The sequence below is a fragment of the Mauremys mutica genome, chromosome 9 (genome assembly GCF_020497125.1).
Source record: "Mauremys mutica isolate MM-2020 ecotype Southern chromosome 9, ASM2049712v1, whole genome shotgun sequence".
Lineage (NCBI taxonomy): Eukaryota > Metazoa > Chordata > Testudines > Geoemydidae > Mauremys > Mauremys mutica.
This window is the reverse complement of record NC_059080.1, coordinates 80,848,046-80,868,593: the sequence shown is the minus strand read 5'-3', so window position 1 is coordinate 80,868,593 and position 20,548 is coordinate 80,848,046. Positions and strand designations below refer to the sequence as shown.

At 40.3% G+C, this 20,548-nt stretch overlaps 1 protein-coding gene across 13 annotated transcripts; it reads left to right on the top strand.

Annotated features, from left to right (window-relative positions):
- The first annotated feature begins 2,715 nt into the window (after positions 1-2,715).
- Positions 2,716-13,533, top strand: C9H3orf33 (chromosome 9 C3orf33 homolog). Of its 13 annotated transcripts, none has more exons than XM_045031057.1 (7): positions 2,726-2,863; positions 5,604-5,646; positions 5,782-5,841; positions 9,294-9,447; positions 11,336-11,388; positions 11,500-11,586; positions 12,190-13,533. In XM_045031057.1, exons 3-7 carry the CDS (start codon positions 5,797-5,799, stop codon positions 12,454-12,456), a joined length of 606 nt encoding a protein of 201 aa, XP_044886992.1. In that variant the 5' UTR covers positions 2,726-2,863; positions 5,604-5,646; positions 5,782-5,796; the 3' UTR covers positions 12,457-13,533. The 13 variants fall into 13 exon arrangements, with proteins under 13 accessions (XP_044886994.1, XP_044886992.1, XP_044886990.1 ...); XM_045031068.1 differs by lacking the exons at positions 2,726-2,863; positions 11,336-11,388 and adding exons at positions 2,912-2,958; positions 2,993-3,093 and having other exon boundaries at positions 11,426-11,586; positions 12,190-13,530; XM_045031055.1 differs by lacking the exon at positions 11,336-11,388 and having other exon boundaries at positions 2,738-2,863; positions 11,426-11,586; positions 12,190-13,530.
- Positions 13,534-20,548: the final 7,015 nt, after the last annotated feature.

The following is a 20,548-nucleotide window of genomic DNA, read 5'->3' as shown; positions in this document are numbered from 1 at the left end:
GCTCGTTTACCATAGAAATATCAAGAGCATAAATTTTTCCTTAGTTTTGTTGGAGTTGTTCTTGGACCAGAGAAGTGGAGTGGGAGTTTTCTGTGCTTAATTGACAAAAGTGGGTGGTGGTAGATGGGTGGGTGGAATCTCTGACAGAGTAATCTTTCAACAGTTTGTCCAGTGTTTGAGTTAAATAAGCACTAACAAAAAACAAATAGTTCTAAATATATATCCTATCACATCTCAGTTCCTGAGATCTCATAATATTATTTCTCCAGTCCTGCACAGAATCTCCCTGGAAGATGGGATAGACAACATTTGAATTTGTGTGTGTGTATGGGGGGTAGGGGGAATAGTTTGGTCTCCCTTATAGAACCATAGGACTGGAAGGGACCTTTTAGAGGTCATCTAGTCCAGTCCCCTGCACTCATGGCAGGACTAAGTATTATCTAGACCGGGGTGGGCAAACTACAGCCTGCGGGCCACATCCGGCCCGTGGGACTGGCCTCCGAGCTCCTGGCCTGGGAGGCTAGCCCCTGGCCCCTCTCCTGCAGCCCGCTCGCTCCGGCACAATGCTCTGGGTGGCAGGACTCTGTGCTCCTGGGGCAGCACAGCTGCAGAGCTCAGCCTGACCCAGTGCATGGTGGCAGCGTGGTAAGGGGGCAGGGAGTGTGTGGGGGATGGGAGAGATTAGATAGAGGGCAGTTTGGGGTAGTGGTCAGGGGGCAGGGGTGAGGATGGTGGTTGGGCGGGAAATGGGGTTGAATGGGCGCATGGATCCAAGGGGGGTAAGACAGAAAAGGGAATTCTCACCATTTTTAAGGGAGTGAAGTTTCCTCAGTTCAAAAATGTTTCAATCTGATTTTCAAAAAGTTGATGGAGACTCTTAGGAATTTCTCCTAGTGTGTGTCTGCCTGTCTAATTGAATTTTAAAGTCTTTCCTTCCTTTGTGATATAACAGCCACTAAAACTAGTACACTTAATGTATATGTGAATTTCTTAGAAGTTTATAGTCTTAGGCGGTGTTTCTCATGCACACTGCATCGAAGGTTTGTGGAATGATCTATGCGTATCTTTTTGTTCGTTAATTAGGCTTGGTCTACACTACAGAGTTAGATTGACATAAGGTAGCTTATGTCAAGAGGCATAGGGTTTATGTCGGTGTAGTTAGGTGCAGTAGTTCCTTCCATCAGCTGTTGGCTGTCTTGTCAATGTCACATCTCCACTAGCTTGATAAGAAAGCCTGGCACCCTAAGCTCCCTGCTGGAGCTCTCCTGCCCTAGGATCCCAGCTCCATGTTTCCAGCTGGGAGCAGGAAGGCAAGAAGTCCCTGGCAGTTCCCCTGCTTCTGGCAGGGAGTGCTGGGGGGCAGCTGGATTCCTAGCGGGGAGCTGTGTGGAACTGAGAATCCTGACTCAGCCCTCCACACTGCCCCTTTTCAGTCAGTGGAAGCGCTCCTGATGAGGAAACGCATCACCAACAGACGGAGGGTAGTGTGGACATCAGCCATTGCAATAATTACTATGGTCGCTGTAAGTCAACCTAACATAGGTCAACTTAAGATGGTAGTGTAGACATTATATTGTATTTTGCATATAACAGACCATCCCATGCAAAAACAGACTATATAATGAAAATAGAATAAAAAACACAAGGCCTGGGCCCTATGATTCCTGCTCATATATAATTGCCTAATCCAAACAAAGTAAATATAGGCTACATCACAAGATACTGCAGTTAGTACAACAGGTGTAATTCAAAAGTCCAGGTGCTGTTAATTCCAAAACTCATGTTGTAATAATACTTTATCATGCTGTATTTCCTTCTGAAGGCTATCAGACTACTCCAGTTTCTAAGATAGATCCTGCTCTTAGTCCCATTAAGTCTACGGCAAATGGCCTATTAATTTAAACAAAACTAAGGAAATAAGTCCTGAATACATATCACACTATTAAAATACAGCCACTTCTAGGCTGAAGGTTAATAGCATGCTTTACTGCACTGAGGTAGCATAGCATTACATTGCCCAGTGAAGAGCTGAAATCTTACATGTATAAATTAATATCTGCAAAGTTCTTGGATGATGTAAGGCCAAATTCTGCCCTGCTGTAAATCCCTTGAAGTGATGGAGCTGCACCCACGGAAACCAAGTCTGAATTTACTCTACAGAGCATATGCAGGTATTACTGAAATGAATTAAGAATTAGGTAACCACTGTAATTCTTGCCACCCCAGGGCTGTCCTCCTGTGGCTCCCTTGGGGCTGCATGAAGATGCAGCAGAGAGTTGGTCATCTTGTCCCCATTGTGTGTGTGTGGGGGAGGGAGATGGGGACTGGTTTTCTGGGGGGGGGCAGCACCTTCAACTCCTCTTAGCCTCAGTTGGAGCTGTGGGTGGTTTGTGAGCCAGGGCTTTGCCCAGGTGGCAGCCTGAGTATTATTACTGTCACGTGTAGGTGCCCCAGGCCAGGCACAAGTCCCCATAGTGCAGCTAGGCGCTGTACAAACACCGAAAAGAGAAGGCTCGAGGGCCCCAGTCCCTTTGCAGCCAGGGTGTGGGAGCTGTTTCATAGGCGACATGCTCGTGCGAGGCATGCACAAGAGGGCAGTGACCCGCCCCTGCTGCCCGGCCCCTGGGGAGGCCGCACTGAGGGGAAGCTCAGGTGCTCGTTGTCTGCGTAGCCGAGCGCTACCAGGCGGCCCCAGCAGGTGGCGCTGCAGGCAGGGCGAGCTGAGCCAGCGTGACAGGCCGCGGCCCGGGGGCTCCGCTGAGCGGGAAGCCGGGGTTGGGCCATGGCTGAGCCGCAGGGAGAACCTGCGAATTGCCTCGAGCGCATCTCCGAGTGGGCGGACTCCCACCTCACCCTCATCCGGGTACCTGCGGGGAGGGGGCGTGCGGGGCAGGCTGGGTACAGCAGCCGGGTGGCGGGTTTTCGTCCCAGGCCGGGCCAGGGGGCTCCTGTGGAAGGGCCCCGGCAGGGAGGCTCCCTCAGAGCCCGCGCTGCCCCGCCGTTCCCGGCACCACCCGCCCTCGGGGCCCTTACCCAGCCTGGCGTCCCGCAGCGCCGGGAGCTCAGCACAGCGGCCGGCCGAACCCCGCAAAGGCAGGAGGCCGCTGGCAGGGCCGCGCTCAGCGCGGGGGTGTGTGGGAGGCGGAACCCGTTACACGCACCGCCTGGCCTCGTTAGCGCCCTCCGCTGTGTGCGGGGGCAGAGCGCGCGCGCTGTAGGTAGAGGCGGCGGGCCCAGGCCGGGACCGTTGAGGTGTCCACTGCTGAATGGTTGGGAGCCAGCTGGCTCGGAGGGTGCAGGCTATGCACAGCCCACCCGTTCCCGTGACAACAGTCAGGAGATGCACCAGCGCTCAAGCAAAACATCCCGGAGTCCTTGTGGCGCCTTAGAGACTAACACATGTATTTGGGTATGAGCGTTCCTGGGCTAGACCCCACTTCATCAGCTGCATGGAGTAGCAGGTATTTTTCATAGTGCATGAAAAAAATGGGCATGGCTGGGTCATTACAAAACGTGATTTCCCCCTACTGTTACCCACACCGTTTTATCAACTGTTTGAAATGGGCCACTCTCATTACCACTACAAAAGTGATTTTTCCTCCTTTGGTATCCTACTGTTAATGGAATTGTCTCGTTAGACTGACCCCCCACACACACTTAGTAAGGGAACTCTCATCTTTTCATGTATGATGTGTATATATACCTGCTACTGGATTTTCCACTCCATGCATCTGAGGAAGTGGGTTCTAGCCCTTGAAAGCTTATGCCCAAATAAATGTGTTAGTCTCTAAGGTGCCACAAGGATGCCTCGTTGTTTTTGCTGATACAGACTAACACGGCTACTGCTCTGAAACATTGCTCAAGATTCATCCCTGTTTTAACTCAGCTTTCTCCTTTGGCTTTGAATCAATTCACTGGTCATCAGAAGATTATCTGATGATAAATAATCTGTGGATGTAAAATGTGAAGCGGTTAACTAGTAAGCATTAGTCCAACTAGTTAACCCACCATAACAGGTTTTAGAGTAGCAGCTGTGTTAGTCTGTATCCGCAAAAAGAACAGGAGTATTTGTGGCACTTTAGAGACTAACAAATTTATTTGAGCATAAGCTTTCGTGGGCTACATCCGAAGAAGTGGGCTGTAGCTCAAATAAATTTGTTAGCCTCAGGTGCCACAAGTACTCCTGTTCTTTTTCCACCATAACAGTTAACTCCTGGCCCCAGTCGTGCTGGATTGGCCCCAGCTGCTTAATCGGTTAACCATTTAAACGAAATATTTTAATTGTTGAATGTTTAACTTTTTAATTGGTATTTACATCCCTTAAATAAAGCAAGATTAAAATAGAGCTAAGGAAAATAAACTGCAGCATAATAGGAAACCCCACAGGGCAGGTATTGGGCTGTTCTTGAACAATCCTTTCTAAAACTATTGAGACTTTAACAACGTTTTAATAATAATACACAACATCTGGAATCGTGAGCATTTCTAGGAGGGCCTAGACTGAGGGCCAAAGCTAGCCCTGACATAAGCAAGCCCTCCAGGAGAGCTGCCTGCTTTCTGCACCTCTGAGTTTTCCCCTAGAAATCCAAATGGTAAATCCCTGCTTCTGGGTGCCAAGAAGGGATTTATTAGACTTGTGTTACAAATGCTATTTTTTAGTAATGGTCTTCAGTGGTATAGCAATGTATTTAATGTAAAGGTCTATGATTTAGAGGACAGTTAGAAATTGTAATATGCTTTACTTTGTAAAATCAACACATTTATCATTGTAAAAAGCAGGCAGAGGTACTCTAGCAATATAAGTAATTACATCTATTTAAAGGAATGTTGTGGGATTCAGCACTTAAATACCAACACCTCATGGAGGGGACTTTTCAATGAGGGGTGAAGCCAAATAGTACTAAAACAGCTGTACAAAATAGGTGCAATTCCTATGAGAATTCATAGTTTGAATTTCTTTTCATCTCACTTTTTTTTTTGAGAAGGTATCGCATGAAACAGGGCTAAATTCAGTCCTTGGTTACAACTGTGAAACATTTACTTTCCATGTTGTAAGCAAGACCAGCATTTGGGATAGTAACACTTTAGAACAAAATATCTCTAACTCTGGAGGAGTCACTTGTAAAGAATTTTACAATCTGTATCCTGAAGATTCCATTTTTGAGATAATTAGTATACATTTTTAATCATTTATTATTATATTTATTTATTTATTATTAAACAGCCATTGTAATTTGAATGGGCCATTTTGCCTGCTTTTTTCGGGGGAGGGGGATGAATGGAGCTAAAAGTAATACAAATAGTGGGATTTCCCAATAAAATGCAATGTGCCTTGTTGGATCAAATTAGCTGGATCTAGATGTCATGTTATGGAAGGTATTTTTAAGTACAGTACTAAATGTAGCTCCTTTGCTGAAACTTGAAAATTTCTTGCATTTTTCTGTAGTGTGTTTTTTCTTAAATTCATCTACTATCATGAGCAACTTGCATTATTAACGTCTTAATAATTTGTGTGATCTGGAAAACTTCTGTCAGACATATTTGGTTGTGAGCGAGATCATTTTTATTATTATGTATTATTTATTAAATCATTTGTACTCTAGATTCACTGAAATACAAAACAGAAAACTTGCCCAAGATTCCCCAGTGAGTCAATTCATATTAGAACTTCTTGATTGCCTGTTACCTCTTTGGTTTTATTTTATTTTTTCTTTAAAGTTTTTAATCAGATGAAAATAATGAGAGGTGGAAAAATTAAGGATTTAAATCTGTTTTTTGCAGAACATTAGCACTGGAATGGCAATAGCTGGAGTCATTTTATTTGCAAAGAGTATTAAATTGGTAAGTTGGGAATAATTTGTTAATGAGCAATCTTTATACCCATTTGTCACTTTTAGCTGAAGATATATGGGGTCAGATTGTGTCACTGTTCCACCTTCTTTGTGTCACTCTGGCATAACAAAGCAGGCAGACAGCTAGGGTAACAGATCAGTTGGGTGGTGTTGCCTTGGTATAAGAGAATCTAGGTGAGACAGGGCTGGCATATAGAGGAGGAGCTATGAGAAGTGTGTGGCCAAAGTGCTCCTGAATTCTATTGATCCTTCAGAGAAGCTCCTTTACAGTTGTTGCAGCTGGAGCAATTCAAATCTGCTTGAAAGTATTCTCAGTTGATTCTCAGAATTGGATCAGCAGCTCGGGCATCAGTGGGCCACAATGTTGCCAACAGCCTTCTTTGTGGGCTCCACAGGCAATTTGTTTTGGGCAGAGAAGAGCTACTCCCTAATAACTTGCACTGTATGTTTATACTGTTCTTATTTCAAGTGTTTCTATAAAAGTCAGTTTGTGAAAACATTACATTAGGGTTTGAAAGCAACTGAAAAATAATCCCTATTTTTAATGATCTTTTATTCATATTTGAAAAGGAATCTTGAAGTGGCTGGTTTGGTGGATTGGAATATTACAGGCAGTCTGTAAATTCTCTCTTCCACTGGTTTAACATTGCTACGCCTGTACTGAGGTTTTAGAAGTGGTTCACTCTGCAAACTCTGCAATCTCTAATTGACAGAAGAGTAACTTTAAGCTTTCACATGTATTTTATTGTACTTCATCTTCAAAAAATCTTTAATTAGACATAGCAATAATAAGCTGTGTTTTGGCAACATAATTACACACACATCTCTTGACTGTTCTTTACTTTCAAACTAAACTTTACTTCCAAGGCCAAAAATCATGTCAACTTTGACTTCAGACTCCCTCTGACCTCCTATGTCTCCCTTGTCTATAAACCTCTTTCACCACTTCCAGAATATTGCTAGAATTCCTCCTTTGACTCAGCCTGCTGAATTTCTTATTCATACTGTGATCACATTCTGCCTTGATTGTTTCATTTCTCTCTTTTGCACTTCCTAAATCTTTATTTTCTAAACATTTAATGATTCAAATGTTGTGCTCAGGCAACTTTTCCCCTGGAGACTGGACTATATCATCCCTGTTATCTTCATTCACATCCTGTTTCTCTCCAGTTCCATTTTGCCCTCATTTTTTGTTTTTTTGTTTTAATTTCAATAGACTTGCTCCTTTTAGTTCCCATGTCTTCCTATAGTCTTCTAGAGAGATGCCTACTCATCTGTCTGTCCTTTCCACTCTTCCAGTCTTGGGACCTTTTTCACTTTACTAATGTATGTAATCCCAGTTGAGTCAACAGCAGAACTCATGTGACTTGGGGTATGTCTACACTAGCCGCCAGATCGGCGGGTAGCGATCGATCTATTGGGGATCAATTCATTGCATGTAGTGTAGACACGCTGAATCGATCCCCGATCGCTCTCCCGTCGACTGCTGAACTCCAGCTCGGCGAGAGGCAGAAGCAAAGTAGACGGGGAAGTGGCGGCCGTTGATCCTGCGCTGTGAGGACCCAAAGTAAGTGATTCTAAGTCAATCTAAGATAAGTCGACTTAGGCTATGCTATTCTCGTAGCTGAAGTTGCGTATCTTAGATCTAAACCCCCCCGCCCCCCCCAAGTGTAGACCAGGCCTATAACACTGATGTTTGTTATCTCTGTTCCTTTCCTGTAACTCTTCATAGCAGGCAGTTACTCTCTACATGTTGTTCTACTTCCTGAGCTGTGATATTCTTCCTTCTCTTTATACTCATCCTAAAATCTTCCCTCACTCTTATGACTGACACACCGGGCCAGCTCCTGGCATTCATAAGACTGCTTTGCACCACATTGGCAATATAAAGATCTTACAGTTTGCAATGTCTGTGGTGCTTGAACAGCTCACAAGGGCACTTTTTAATTCCAAGAGGGAAATTCCTTATCAATATACAAATAAAATCTCTTTATTTCATATATTTCTCGTGTTAGAAAAAATAATTATACAGTTGTTTTATACAGGGACTGAAATTATAGTGCTTCACAAAGCAAATTTGACCTCGTACTTTGGAGTCTGACTGTGCCTAATGTTCTTTGAGTTCTTGTTTGGTTATTAGTGGAGCAGTATTCCTAAGTGATCTTTACATGTCCTAGAAATCAATAAGATTTTATATGTAATGTTGTTAATGTGAAACAGTACTGAATAGTATATACTGCAATCGTTGCTTTTTTTCTTGAACCTGTGTGTTTGCATATGACGGTATTTAAAAAACATTTAAGTCTTTGTAAATACACTTAAATGGCTGTAGGACCTTGGAATGCAAATTAGACCCCATTTTATTTCATTTATTTACAAAACCTTCAAACTCTCTGCCTGCAAGGTCCCATATTTCTCAACTCCTAGTTAAGGGACCTTGCAGACAACAGAGTGAAGGTTTAGTAAATAGAATAAAAATGGGACAATGGGATGTTCAGTTGGCTTTTTTAGAGCCTGATGTGTCATTCAGTGAGAGCAGCATCGATCACTTAATAACTATATGAATAGATTAATCCAAATATATCCTGCATATACAGGGGCTTTAAAATTAAACATTAATAGTAAAGTTTCTTCATTATCTGTCAGCCCCCACAACAAATCTCTAGTTTATGCTCCAGTTATATCCCACTTTGGTTACTGCAGTATCCTCCCCTCTTGCCTCCCAAACACATATATTGTTCTCCTTCAATCCATACAAAATGCTGTTGCTAAACTCATTGCCCGTCAGATTGATCATGTAACCTCCCCTTTTTGAATCTTGCAATTGATTTCCCATCTGATGTCAAATCAAATTTAAACGTCTGTCTCTGTGTTCAAAGCTCTACATAACTCTGCCCCTCCTCACGTATACTGCCTTGTCAAGCCTCTCCTGCCACCAGTGTTTCTAAAATTGTCCACCCTTCTGTGAGAATCTGACAAAATCACTTATGTGCGCCTTCCTTGCACCCCTGCCTCATGCATGGGATAACCTGTCTGAGCTCATCTGCAAGACTCTTACCCTTGTTGATTTTTAAGCTTCTCTTAAAGACACACTTCTTCCATTCTGCATATAGTGAATCAGATTGACTTATGTATAAATTGTATATAAAATGGATATTGTTATTGTCTTTCCCCTGACCTCTGTCTACTTGTCTGTCCTTGATTGTGAGCTCCCTGGAGTGGGGACCATTCTTTTTAATTGTGTGGAAAATGTCTAGCAATAGCTACAACAAATTAATAATAATAATAAAGTTAATTAGTATAATGTAGTGGAGTTTGTAATTTGCAAGATTCATCTTGACAAAATCGTGGTTCAGTGTGATTGCATTTTTTCAAATAATGTGTAACAGCTGTTTTTATTTTTCCTAAGACTTTGTCTTACTCTTCCTCCTGTATCAACAGACAACAAAATTTACGAGTGCTTTGGATATACCAGTAGAATTTATAGAAAAGAATGTGAAACTACGAGGAAAGTTATGTCACATAACTGAGAAAGGACTAGAAGTTGAACATGTTCCCATTAGCCTTCCTTTCCTGTCATCATTACAGAGAAAATGTAAGTAAAAGTGCAGGAAGAATGAGACTAATAATGACGAAATTAAATGTCCTCCAGTTGATACAGTCGATGTCCACTGAACGAGCAAAAATCTGCAACATCTGAATTGTTCCTTTAAAAACTTTTTTAGTGAATTTAGTGCCCTTAGAAAGCAGCTGGAGAGACAGCCATAGAAATTGAAGTTCTGTTCACACACAGAACAGTTACTGTATAAGCAATGGTAGAGGAAGGGTTGGGAGTGAGGAGGGCTTGAGTTCTAATTCTGGCTCTGGCACTGACTCTGTGTGTGGCTGAGGCCTTGTTATTTCACCTCTGCTGAAGTTTCCCCACCAGTAAAATGAGGTAATATTTATCCACATACTTTAAAAGTGTATTGTAAGGATTTATTAATACAGTGATTTGAATATGCATCTGTCTAGACATCTTATGTATTCATGTGGTTCCTGTTACCATAGTATCTGAGTGCCTCACAATCTTTAATGTATTTATCTTCACAACACACCCATGAGGCAGGGAATTATAGTTTTCCCACTTGATGGCTGGGGAACTGAGGCATGAGAGACTGAGGCCTCGTCAACTTTAGAATCTTTTGTAGGCATAGTAATGTTTAAGGGTGTGATTTTTTTGGACACTTTTATACTGACAAAAATCACAGTTTAGGTTCAGTTATATTGGCAAAAAAGTGCTTTGGCCAGTATAACTTATTTTGTTCAGGGAACTAGTATAAGCTATACTGGCAAAAGCACTCTGTTGCCAGTATAAGTTGCACCTACAGCTGCAGTAGGAGGGTTTACCAGTATAATTGATCGGTGGGATTTGATATAGACATTCACTGGGCTTTGAGCACCTAAGTCCTGTAGATTCCCTAGAATATCCTAGCTAGCACAGATAATGAGAACATCCAAAATTTCATTAGAATTAAAAAAAAATTGGAAGGGCTATAAACTCTCATGCTTCAAGGCACAAGCCTGTTTTTAACTGAAGGGGCACAGAAGAAACTTCCATATGGAGAGGTTGTTCTGTAATTCTCCATGTCAGGGTTTCTTGCAGCTTCCAGAAGTAGATGCTAGCAGCTGCCATTGAAGACAGGACACTAATCTAGATGGACCACTGGTCTGACCCAGTTAGGCAGTTCCCATATTCATAACTCCATTGACTTCTGTGAGGTTGTATAACTCCACTGAATCATAGTTGAGTGTGTTTTTACTACAAATACTGTCAGAAAAATATTAATATTTTTTTTAAAAAGTCTTTCATACATAGGGAAGATATTTATTAAAAAATGAGCAAACCAGAATATCAAGTGGGAACACTAAACTTTTGATGATGCATCCCTCTGCTGGGCAATTATTTTTACATGTAGTTTAAACAGAATTATCTTTGTTGAATAAATCATGCTGTAACCAAATGTGTCATTGGCTTTAAAGACACTGTAAGAGGTCTGGATTTCAGTCTTCTGAGTACATCCTTGATAGGTTAAATGTCAGCAGAATAAATTCTTGGGCTTGATTTTAATTGCACACATGTTTCACTCTGTTGTAATTCAATGTACTATAATGGAGTTATTCCTGACATACTGGGGAGAAAGAAAAATCAGGCTTTTTTAAGCAGTGTGATTCTCTAAGAATAAAAATCTGACATTAAGCATTACAGTCTGATGTCTTGGAATCTCTTTTCTTAATGTGTACATACATTTTCTAGGAAAATATTTTCTGACAGTTTGTAAGTTTTCAGAGACCTGTAGGTCAAAACCATATTATTCTGAAACAGGAGATAAATGTCATGTCTGAACATATGAGACCAGATCCTCTGCTGTTGTAAATCATTGTTGTTCCAGTGACTTAAATAAATACTCCATGTAAGTCAGTGGAGCTATACTTTTTTGCAGACACTGAGGATCTGGCCCATCGTGTGGAATTGGATCTCTTTCGATCATGTGGAGTAAGAAAAACGTTTTTTATATATGTAATATATTCAGGGCAATCAAATGGTGTTTTGCTGGTCAGACTTGCTGGAGTGGAGCTGACACCGAATGCTATGGTCTGGTTACAGGAAGAGTTAAAACCTGCACAAATGATGTGGTTCCAGCTTCTTGGAAGGGAGGATTTGGTGCTTGATTGCCTCATTTTAGTAAATAAGGTAAACACAGTAACAAGAAGGACTGACAATTCTTTAACTTTTATTTATATCCTAAGATTTGCAGTGATTATTGGTATTACTTGCTTAATATGTAAGATATCATGGTATTATATTAAACATTTATGCAGACATTTTATATATGCAGATTGGAGATAAAATAAATATTTATTTTTGCAAACTCACTTAAAATATTAGTGTAGCTTTTGAGTGGCTAGTTAGCAATCCTCTACACAGTCATGGTTTGTGGCATCTGAAAATACAGCGCAAGCTAGCTCTGTAGTCTAGTGCTCTACAATGTCTTAGGAATTTTGATTGATCAAGTATCTGGTGTATTAAATGTTGTTCCACAGATGTCTGCATATTTCATGTTTAATTAATAAATGTTAAAAGTGAGTTGAATGCTGTATAACTTTTAAGTATTTCTGGAGTTCCCAACACCAAAAGGGTATAGAATTAGCCAAAAAGAGGTCATTCCTAACTCATAACATTCAGACAATTCACACAACAGATTAATTGAAAATGTACTAATAGCGTTAATATCCTTTGTAAATAGCCAAGCGAATACATAAAGTGAAATGCTGCCTTCATTTTATCTTTTTGTAGGGTAGATTTTTCAGTGTGTGTCTGAATGAAGAGATTTTGAGACAAGGGCTTGGCAAAACAACACGTATTGAAGGACTACATCATGACTCTCCATTATACTGGAAGCTTCACAAAAGACTACTTCAAGCAGAACTAAAAGCCTTGAAGAAAAATAAGGGAATATGGAAAGAAGAAAGTTACTTTGAAAAACTTAGAGATCATATAAGTAATAATAAATTTGTACAGAAGTTAAAACAATTTGTAAACTGGCTACGAATACATATTTAAAAGTGAAATGGGAAGGACTTAGCTGGAAAAATGCTATTTGGACATGGACGAGTGTCTCTTTGGCGTGTGCTTTTTATTAACGATGAGCTTATGAAGGAAAGCCTAAACCCTTGATTTTTGAGGCTCCTGCCTCAAGGAAAAATATAGAAAATAGTCCTAGTAATGTTATTTAAAGAGATGTTTAAATATAGTATAATTCTTGTATAAGAATAAACTTCAGCATGATGATGCCTGCTAAAGTGTGTTAAGGCCAATATTATTCAAATATAGGAGTCTAAAGTTATGCTTCTAAATCCTTAATTTAGGCTCTTAAATAAGTGGTCAGATTTTCAAGAGTGCCTAACACCCAGATGACCCCATTTACCTCAGTGGAAATGATTGAAGATCCTATTTTTGAAGATCTAAAATATTCATGTACAGGGTGACACTTTACTTACATTGCAGTGGAATATAATATGGAGGAGGACTGCTTGAAAACTGAATATTAATTATTAGATATCACTTAAAGAAAATAACTTTCCAGTACTTCTGCTTTCCTGGATCTTTGTTGTACATAAGTATTTTTGTTTGAGTCCAATATAAGGGAACACATATGTACTGTTTACTATTTCTGTGTTTTAAAAGTTTTAACATGTTGAATAGCTAGTTCTACTATGTAATTAATAGAAAAGATGACTTGACACAGCTGAACTTAAAAAGAAGTGTGTATAGAAGTTCCTAACCATGAGAATTTAAATTTAGAAATACAGTAGGTGAGCATAAATTAATACATCAATAAACGACTTATTTGCTTGTAGTATAAATACATTAGCTTATACATTTGTAAAGAGTTGCAGAATTTAAAGATTATAATCTGGTAGAAGTGACCTTTTGAATATTCATTGTTTGTTTCTATTTCTAGGTTAAATCAAGTGAATTATACAGGTTTTGTAGTCAAGAGCACTAAACTCTGTGCAACCTTGACAATTAAACATGGCACATTAAATTTCTTATTCTCCTCTGTTCTTATGCTTAGCTGCAATTTTTTAAAACTGAGGACACGTATACTTTTGAAGGATGAAATAGCCAAAAAACCTATTATGAGAGCAGTATACTTGTGTGTGTGTGTGTGTTGAACTTTTATGATCTTGATAATAGCAGTTTGCCACCAGAACAGATCTGATATTCTGGCTTTATGAAAAGGTGTATTCCTTTTAAGAGTAGGGCAGGCTGATAACCCTTTCTAGAATATAGAATAATTAGGTCTGTTGAGCGATTGAAAAAATGAATCATGCGTCCATACTGATGACGGGTTCAGTTCAATAACAATCCAAAGGAGTAGAGACCGATGCATGTTCATTTTCATTATCTGAGTCATGCCACCAGCAGAAGGTTGATTTTCCTTTTTTGGTGATTTGGGTTCTCTCTAAATGACCAGCATTGTAACAAATGGCTACTTTTATCTGTGTTTAATTATAGATTTTATAAAGAATAACATAGTCCTGATGGCACATAAGGCTGTATTTCCATTCAGGAGTTCTGCTGATAAGAGACCACAAAAGCAAACTCCTATATTTGTTTATGTTTATGATATTTTTTTTTTCATTGTCATTCAGGACTGATCTATAGAAAGACTCCATTCAGAAAAAAATAGCTATGGTGTTCCAGACTGTGCAGATCTTGAAAGGGTGCAGATCTTGTCTCTGTGGGAGGCCTGTCTATTCAGAAGCTAATAATAGAGTAGAAACAAACAGCTCTGCAGCAGCGAGTTGTGGAGCTGATAGGGAGGTAGGAAAAAACTATTTTCCTTGTGTGCCCATTAATATCCTATCTATACTGAGCATCCTCCAGTTCCTCCCTGCTGCCTTAGCAGCACTGCACATAATGAGCATTTCCAGCTTTAGGGTGCAGTACCTGCATGATCCAGGAATAGGGGAAAAGACAGATGAGACTACATGGCCGGTGCAGCTCAGTCTCTGAAATTCTGTATAGATTATAAACAAACCTCTTAATAGGGGTGGTGTAAGTGAGAGGTGATGCCTCCAAATGGCCTGTTAAATAAAAATGGTCAGGTTTGCATTTCCCCTTTACTGTTATAGGGGATGTTAAAGACAAATGGTTGTCATAAATAACTCTTCCTGGTGGCCATAGCCACCTCTCTTAGAAGTTTGTCAGCAAATTTTGGGTCATGGTCTTTTTAAAATCCTTCCTTTTGGACTAATAATAAAGTTTAAGTTGTGGATTGAGTCCTGCCTATGAAGTATAGGGAGGGCTTCACTGAGCATATAGCAATGATTATCAGTGGTCAGAGAATTCAGCATTGTAAATGCTATGCCATTTACTGCGCACACCCAATAGTGAACTCACTGAAGGCAGGAGAGAAAGAAACAGCAAGAAAAATTCCACCTATACAAGAGTCATATGAAAAGAAAGTTGATAAAAACAAAAGTATTTCTTTCCTTTCCCACACCTGGCTAGCTAGAGATCATGCAGATTCCCTTATGTAAAACTCTCCACACCCACTGTGTAGATCTTTAAATATAAAAGAAAAATTACTATACTGAAAATAGAGTTTTGTTAGATTTCCACATCTTTCATCATGGGAGCGATGTCCTGAGCTCTCTGAGCCAGAGGGAAACTCAAAAGGCTTTTGAAAGGTCATAGATATTCTGTATTGGAGGGGTGTCAAATTCATTCTGGAGACAGGACCAAATTACATTTTAATTATTGTCCACCGGTGAATGTAGATGAGGCGTATGTGTCTTTCTTCTCTTTGAATTTCCCACTGTGCAACAACTCTCAAGTCCTCCTTTATCGTAGACTTCACTCCCAGCCCCTTCCTCAGACCATCTGCTAGAATGATCAGCAATCAAATTGTTCATGGTGACATTTAAAGTGTCACCACTGGAGTTTTGCATTAACGCTCCAGTGAGATTAATGGGGTGGGCAGGAGAATCTATCACGGTCAGAGCCATTGCCAAGGATTGAAAACTCCCTTAAAGAAATAAATTAAATAGATTCTTCGTGAATATATCATGCAGGCCACATAAATATGTTAAGTGGGCCAGATGAGGCATTTGACATCTACTGCTGGATCAAATATTCAAAAGGGGTTATAGAAAACAAATTAATGTTTTGTATTTATTCAGAGAGCTCTGGAAACTTAACTGTTGCATTGTACAGTCTTGAGACAACAGGAGGCAGGGTCTTTCCAGCAAGGGATTGTGATGGTGGAATTCTCTCTCCCATTAAATTCTCCAGGGCTACACTTGATTTATTTTATTCTTTTTCTTTCCCCTCCCCTCTTGCCTAACTTGGTTCCTGTTCTGGGATTTACTTGGACTTGTTTAACTAGTTGTAAATTATGGGCCATATTCTGAGTATTCTTGTGTCAACGGACTGGAGATAAGAGTGCCCAGGGAGCCCCTTCACTCCTCTGGCTGCTACATGTATAAGATAGTCATAAGTCAGTATAAAGCACAAGAGAGGAGTGGTGCTAGTTGGCTGCTAGTGTTAATGGCAGGTAGGCACAGAGTGGGTGAATAGCAGAGGTGCTGGAACAATTTTGGGGGTGCTGAAGATGGAAACCATGTATTTGATATTTGTTATTACTACTTCAAGCCAGGGGGTGCACCAGCACCCCCACTACCCGTCGTTCCAGCACCACTAGTGAATACTAAGTTTATGTAGGGTGAATAATGTTAGTGAATGAAGGGTGTGTGAGAATAGAATGTGTGAGTGCAGTGTAAGTACAGATGTAAGGAGGTGAAAGAGTGAGTAGGTTAACTTACCTCATGTAAAATGATAAGGAACTAAGTATATTTAATAATGTATTTAATGGATCATATATGTACATATATATTTAAAAAAAGCTAGTAATATAAGCAAGTGCATAACCAGTATAACTAATGGGAGGACTAGTTTGTAGGATGGCCTTTGAATAACCTTTTGGGAGGGTATGCAAAACAAAGCTGTTTGGCTAATTAAGATTTGACGTACTATCCTGTTATTCAACTCTTGAATTGTCCTTCATTTTGGATACAGGGCAAGGATTAAGTTAATCGGCGGTCATGATGACCCAACCAAGTATAATCAGGATAAACAAGGAAAGTCCCCAAAGATCCTGTGAAATATTAAGATTAATAGTTTTTTATGGCTAATAAGTAGATAAATATGTAACATAATCTAGTGTTATGTGGAATCTTATATTTGGTCATAGATATTGTTAATCATTATTATGTAATAGATCAGAGATGAGGGGTGTTGATAGAAAGCAGTGTGTCATCTTGGGCATAAAAGAGTGCATGGAGACATGTCTTTGCCTTTGTTTATGTACAACCTTGTTGTATGTACTCAGCCAGATCATTGGCCTGACATGCCTTAAATGATCACTGGGATGTGGCTCTCTGTACCTATGCTGAATAAATCTGTTCCTTGGATCTGAACTCTGGACTTAGCAGTGGTTGTCAGCTTTGCTAGGTTCGTAAGGTAACCTGTGGGCCTGGTTGGTGTCCTGAAAACATCCTCAAAACAGGTAGCGTAAACGTGAGTTTGAATGAGTGCAGGGGGAGAGAGTGAAGATGGAGAAAGGAAGATTCTTGGGGCTTGATTCTGCACTCAATCCAGTTTTATCCTTTTGTTGCACACTGACTTCAGTAGTTACTATTTGCACCAGTGTAATCAAGAGCAGAATTTTGCCCCTGGATTAGGATGGAGAGAAAAAGGAAGAGGTTGAGAAGAGAGGGTGAAAGGCAGAGGGCCTGATTCTCCACTGTGAGACCAGTTTTGGGTCTATATAGTTTCAATGGAGTCAGACCAGAAAAACCTGAGAATCAGGTCCAGTGTGTGCAAGTCCACAAGAAGAGAGAAATAGAATAAAATAATTGAGCGCAAGAGAAAGGAGGGAAAAGACAAAAAGTGGAGACAAAAAATGAAACGGATAGAGAAATTATGAAGAGAAAGGCAAAAAGAAATAATACAACTTCATTAAAATAACAACATTGTAGCTTTTATTTCATTTTTCTAAACTAACCTGCATTTTAGGGACAGCTCTAAAGATTATTTTAAGAGATTATTTAAAAAATGCAACTGATCTTGTTCACACAGTTTTCCCCTTTTGACTCATAAGGGAGACACTACATCTTATTAAGCCATGGCACCAACACATCTACAGCAGGCTTAGTTACCAAAATTCCAACAACACAGGTGTAGCTGATCAGGAAGACAATTATAGGCACTGCCTGCTGATGGAGAGAGGAACTCCCAGTGCAGAGGAACCTGCATTTGTTTTCAAGCCACATGCCATCTTTTTAATAATAGTAATAATAATAATTAATATAATATAATAAATAAAAGTTTAGCTGGATTACAGGCTAAGAAGAAGATAAACATGTCACATAATCTAGTGTTATGACAGAGACCCTAGGACAGTGGTCCCCAACCTTTTCATCTGGCGGGTGCCAGACGAAGGACCGTGGCGGAGGTCGAGCATCCACCGAAATGCCGCCGAATTTCGGCGGCGACGCTTCTCGATGACGTAGCTTGTTGGCGGCAAGCGGCGTCATCGAGAGGCGTTGCTGCCGAAATGCCGCCGAATTTCCGCAGTGACACCTCTCAATGACGCCACTTGTCAGCAGCAAGCGGCGTCATCGAGAGGCGTCGCCACCAAATTTCGGTGGCATTTTGGTGGATGCTCGACCGCCGGCCAGGACGCGGGCGCATTTAGATGCCCCCGTGGGTGCCATGGTGCCTGCGGGCACCGTGTTGGGGACCCCTGCCCTAGGATATTCTTTGATCAGATCAGTGTTAAAAACAGAATAGGAAGAAATAGAGATTGAATAAAGAATGTGGAAGAGTTTCAGCACTACTGGAAGAAAATCCGTTCTGAGGATGTACAACATAATTAGATAGCAGATTGGATTAAAAATGTAAGAGAGAAAATTAAAAACCACAGAATAGAAGAATATGCAGGAATATCAAAGAAAAAAGGAGATAAGGTATTGAAAAGCACAAAAAATTGTAAAGCACCTGGATCAGATGGGGTGTATAGATTCTGGCTGAAATGCTTAACTCTCCATGACTATTTACTTGAACAACTTAATAAATGTTTGAAGAACAGATGTCCAAGATGGACAGGAAGAACCGTTCTCATACCAAAAAAAACAAAAAGGCCATAATGATCCTATGAATTATAGACTAGTCACAGGTTTATCAATGACGTGGAAACTGCTAATGGCAATTCTGGCAAAGATGAGATCCGGATCATGCTAGCACACAGTGGAATGAAGCACTCCTGAGCAAAAAGACTGGATAGTAAACACGAAAGGGACAAAAGGATATCCGCCTCATGATAAACAGGAGGATCACAGAAGATGCAAAACAAACAAAAATATAAAAATGAAATAAAATTGAGATTGCTTAGATAGACTAGCAAAAGGCATATAATGGTGTCCCTCCTACATTTGTTGATCAAAATGCTCAGGGTTCATCCAAAGAACATTTCCTTCCTGCAGCAATCTGTGGTTAACTGGAACACTCAACTCTACCTCGAAGGGACTCTTGTTGATGAGGTCCAAATTAAAAGAGAAATATTTTAAGGAAATCCCTTATCACTAATGCTGTTCACAGTATCGATGTTGCCACTGACACGGATGACCCAGGAGAGAAATTGTGTTTATCTTATCAGCAAAGAGTAAAAACTAGTTAATCATTTGGTATGTATGGAGGATCTTAAACTATATGAATGGTCCCAAAAGGAGATATAAAAATTGATGTGTAGAAAAGTTTGGTCAAGATATAAAGCTTGTCTTGGCTGAATATGTGTCAGCGTGTGTAAAAAGGGGCAAACTGGTACAATCACATGACATATAAGTTAAAGAAGATACTATCCAAGATTTCTCTCAGCCTAGCTCCTATAAATACCTTGGATTCAGGGAACTGTTGGAGTTACAACATTAAGTCAAAGTAATAGTGAGGAAAGAATATTACAGACAAATAATTACTAAGGATGAAACTCAACCTGAAGAATTCAATCCACCCTATTAATATATGCATGATGCCAGTAGTACAATACACTTGCAAAGTGATCAAGTGGAATTGAGGAAAAGAAAAAACTGACATCCAAACAAGAAAGTTTCTGGTGATCCATAGAGAAGTGAGTAGCTATCAAGACATGAACAGGATGTACATTCAATGATGTGATGGAGGAAAAGGTCTGCTATCTGTGGAGGAAGCAATTGACATTGAAAAATATAACATATGAGAAGTTGGCCACAGTAAAAGATCTTTTCATTGTGATAACAAGTGAGAGCTGAGTGCACATCTCAGCCCTAGAAAAGCATAAAAGAAAGGAGAAAGCAAATTGCCAAAGAAGGGCTTGAAAAATTTAGAGTGGTGAAGAGAGATTGAATCTGTCAGTAACTGAAGATTAACAAACTCATGGTTTGTAGAAAGATACCTCATTATGAGTGCCCAAGAGCAGTCCTTAAAGCTTAATTACATTAAAAACAAAACCGATTGACAGAACTGCTCCCCTAACTGCAGAATGTGTTCCAAAAAGGAAGAGATGGAGCATGTGTTGAGCACCTTCAGGAGCCTGGCTGGGAGAGAATATATGAACAGAGACAATGAGGTTGCCAAATGTTTGCATTGGAACCTCTGTGGAGTGCTCTAGTCTAGAGGAGGAAGAGTCCTAAGATTTTTATGGGCTCTAGTAATTGTCACAGAGCAAACGGGGCAGGCAAACATGCCAGACATAGTTGCTGTAGAAAAGAAGACAAATAAGATCATGCTAATTGATACTGCCATACCAACAGACATAAAAATAAAAAACCAGAAGAGAAGATAGCGATGTATTAAGAACTCTGCCACAAGCAGGAACGACTGTGGAAAACTAGAGCAGAGATGATCCCAGTGATTATTGGAACACTTGGAGCAATCCCTAAAGGTATGAATGAGCAGTTCAGGAACATGTTAGGAGTGAAAGACATCAGAATCAGTGACTTCCTGAAAAGTGCTTTTAGGTGCTGTGATGAAGGTCAAAGGAGAATGAATGCATTTGAACTCCTCAAATGAAGGAGTTCTGTAAGGAAAACTCCTGAACTCCCCAAACTAC

Bases quoted from the DNA above. Each gene is read 5' to 3' on its own strand.
- C9H3orf33 (XM_045031058.1), top strand. From the start codon at position 3,400: ATGTATTTGGGTATGAGCGTTCCTGGGCTAGACCCCACTTCATCAGCT. The intron at 5,647-5,781 runs GTGAGTCAATTC...TGTTTTTTGCAG, and splicing joins AACTTGCCCAAGATTCCCCA to AACATTAGCACTGGAATGGC. The intron at 5,842-9,293 runs GTAAGTTGGGAA...CTGTATCAACAG, and splicing joins TTGCAAAGAGTATTAAATTG to ACAACAAAATTTACGAGTGC.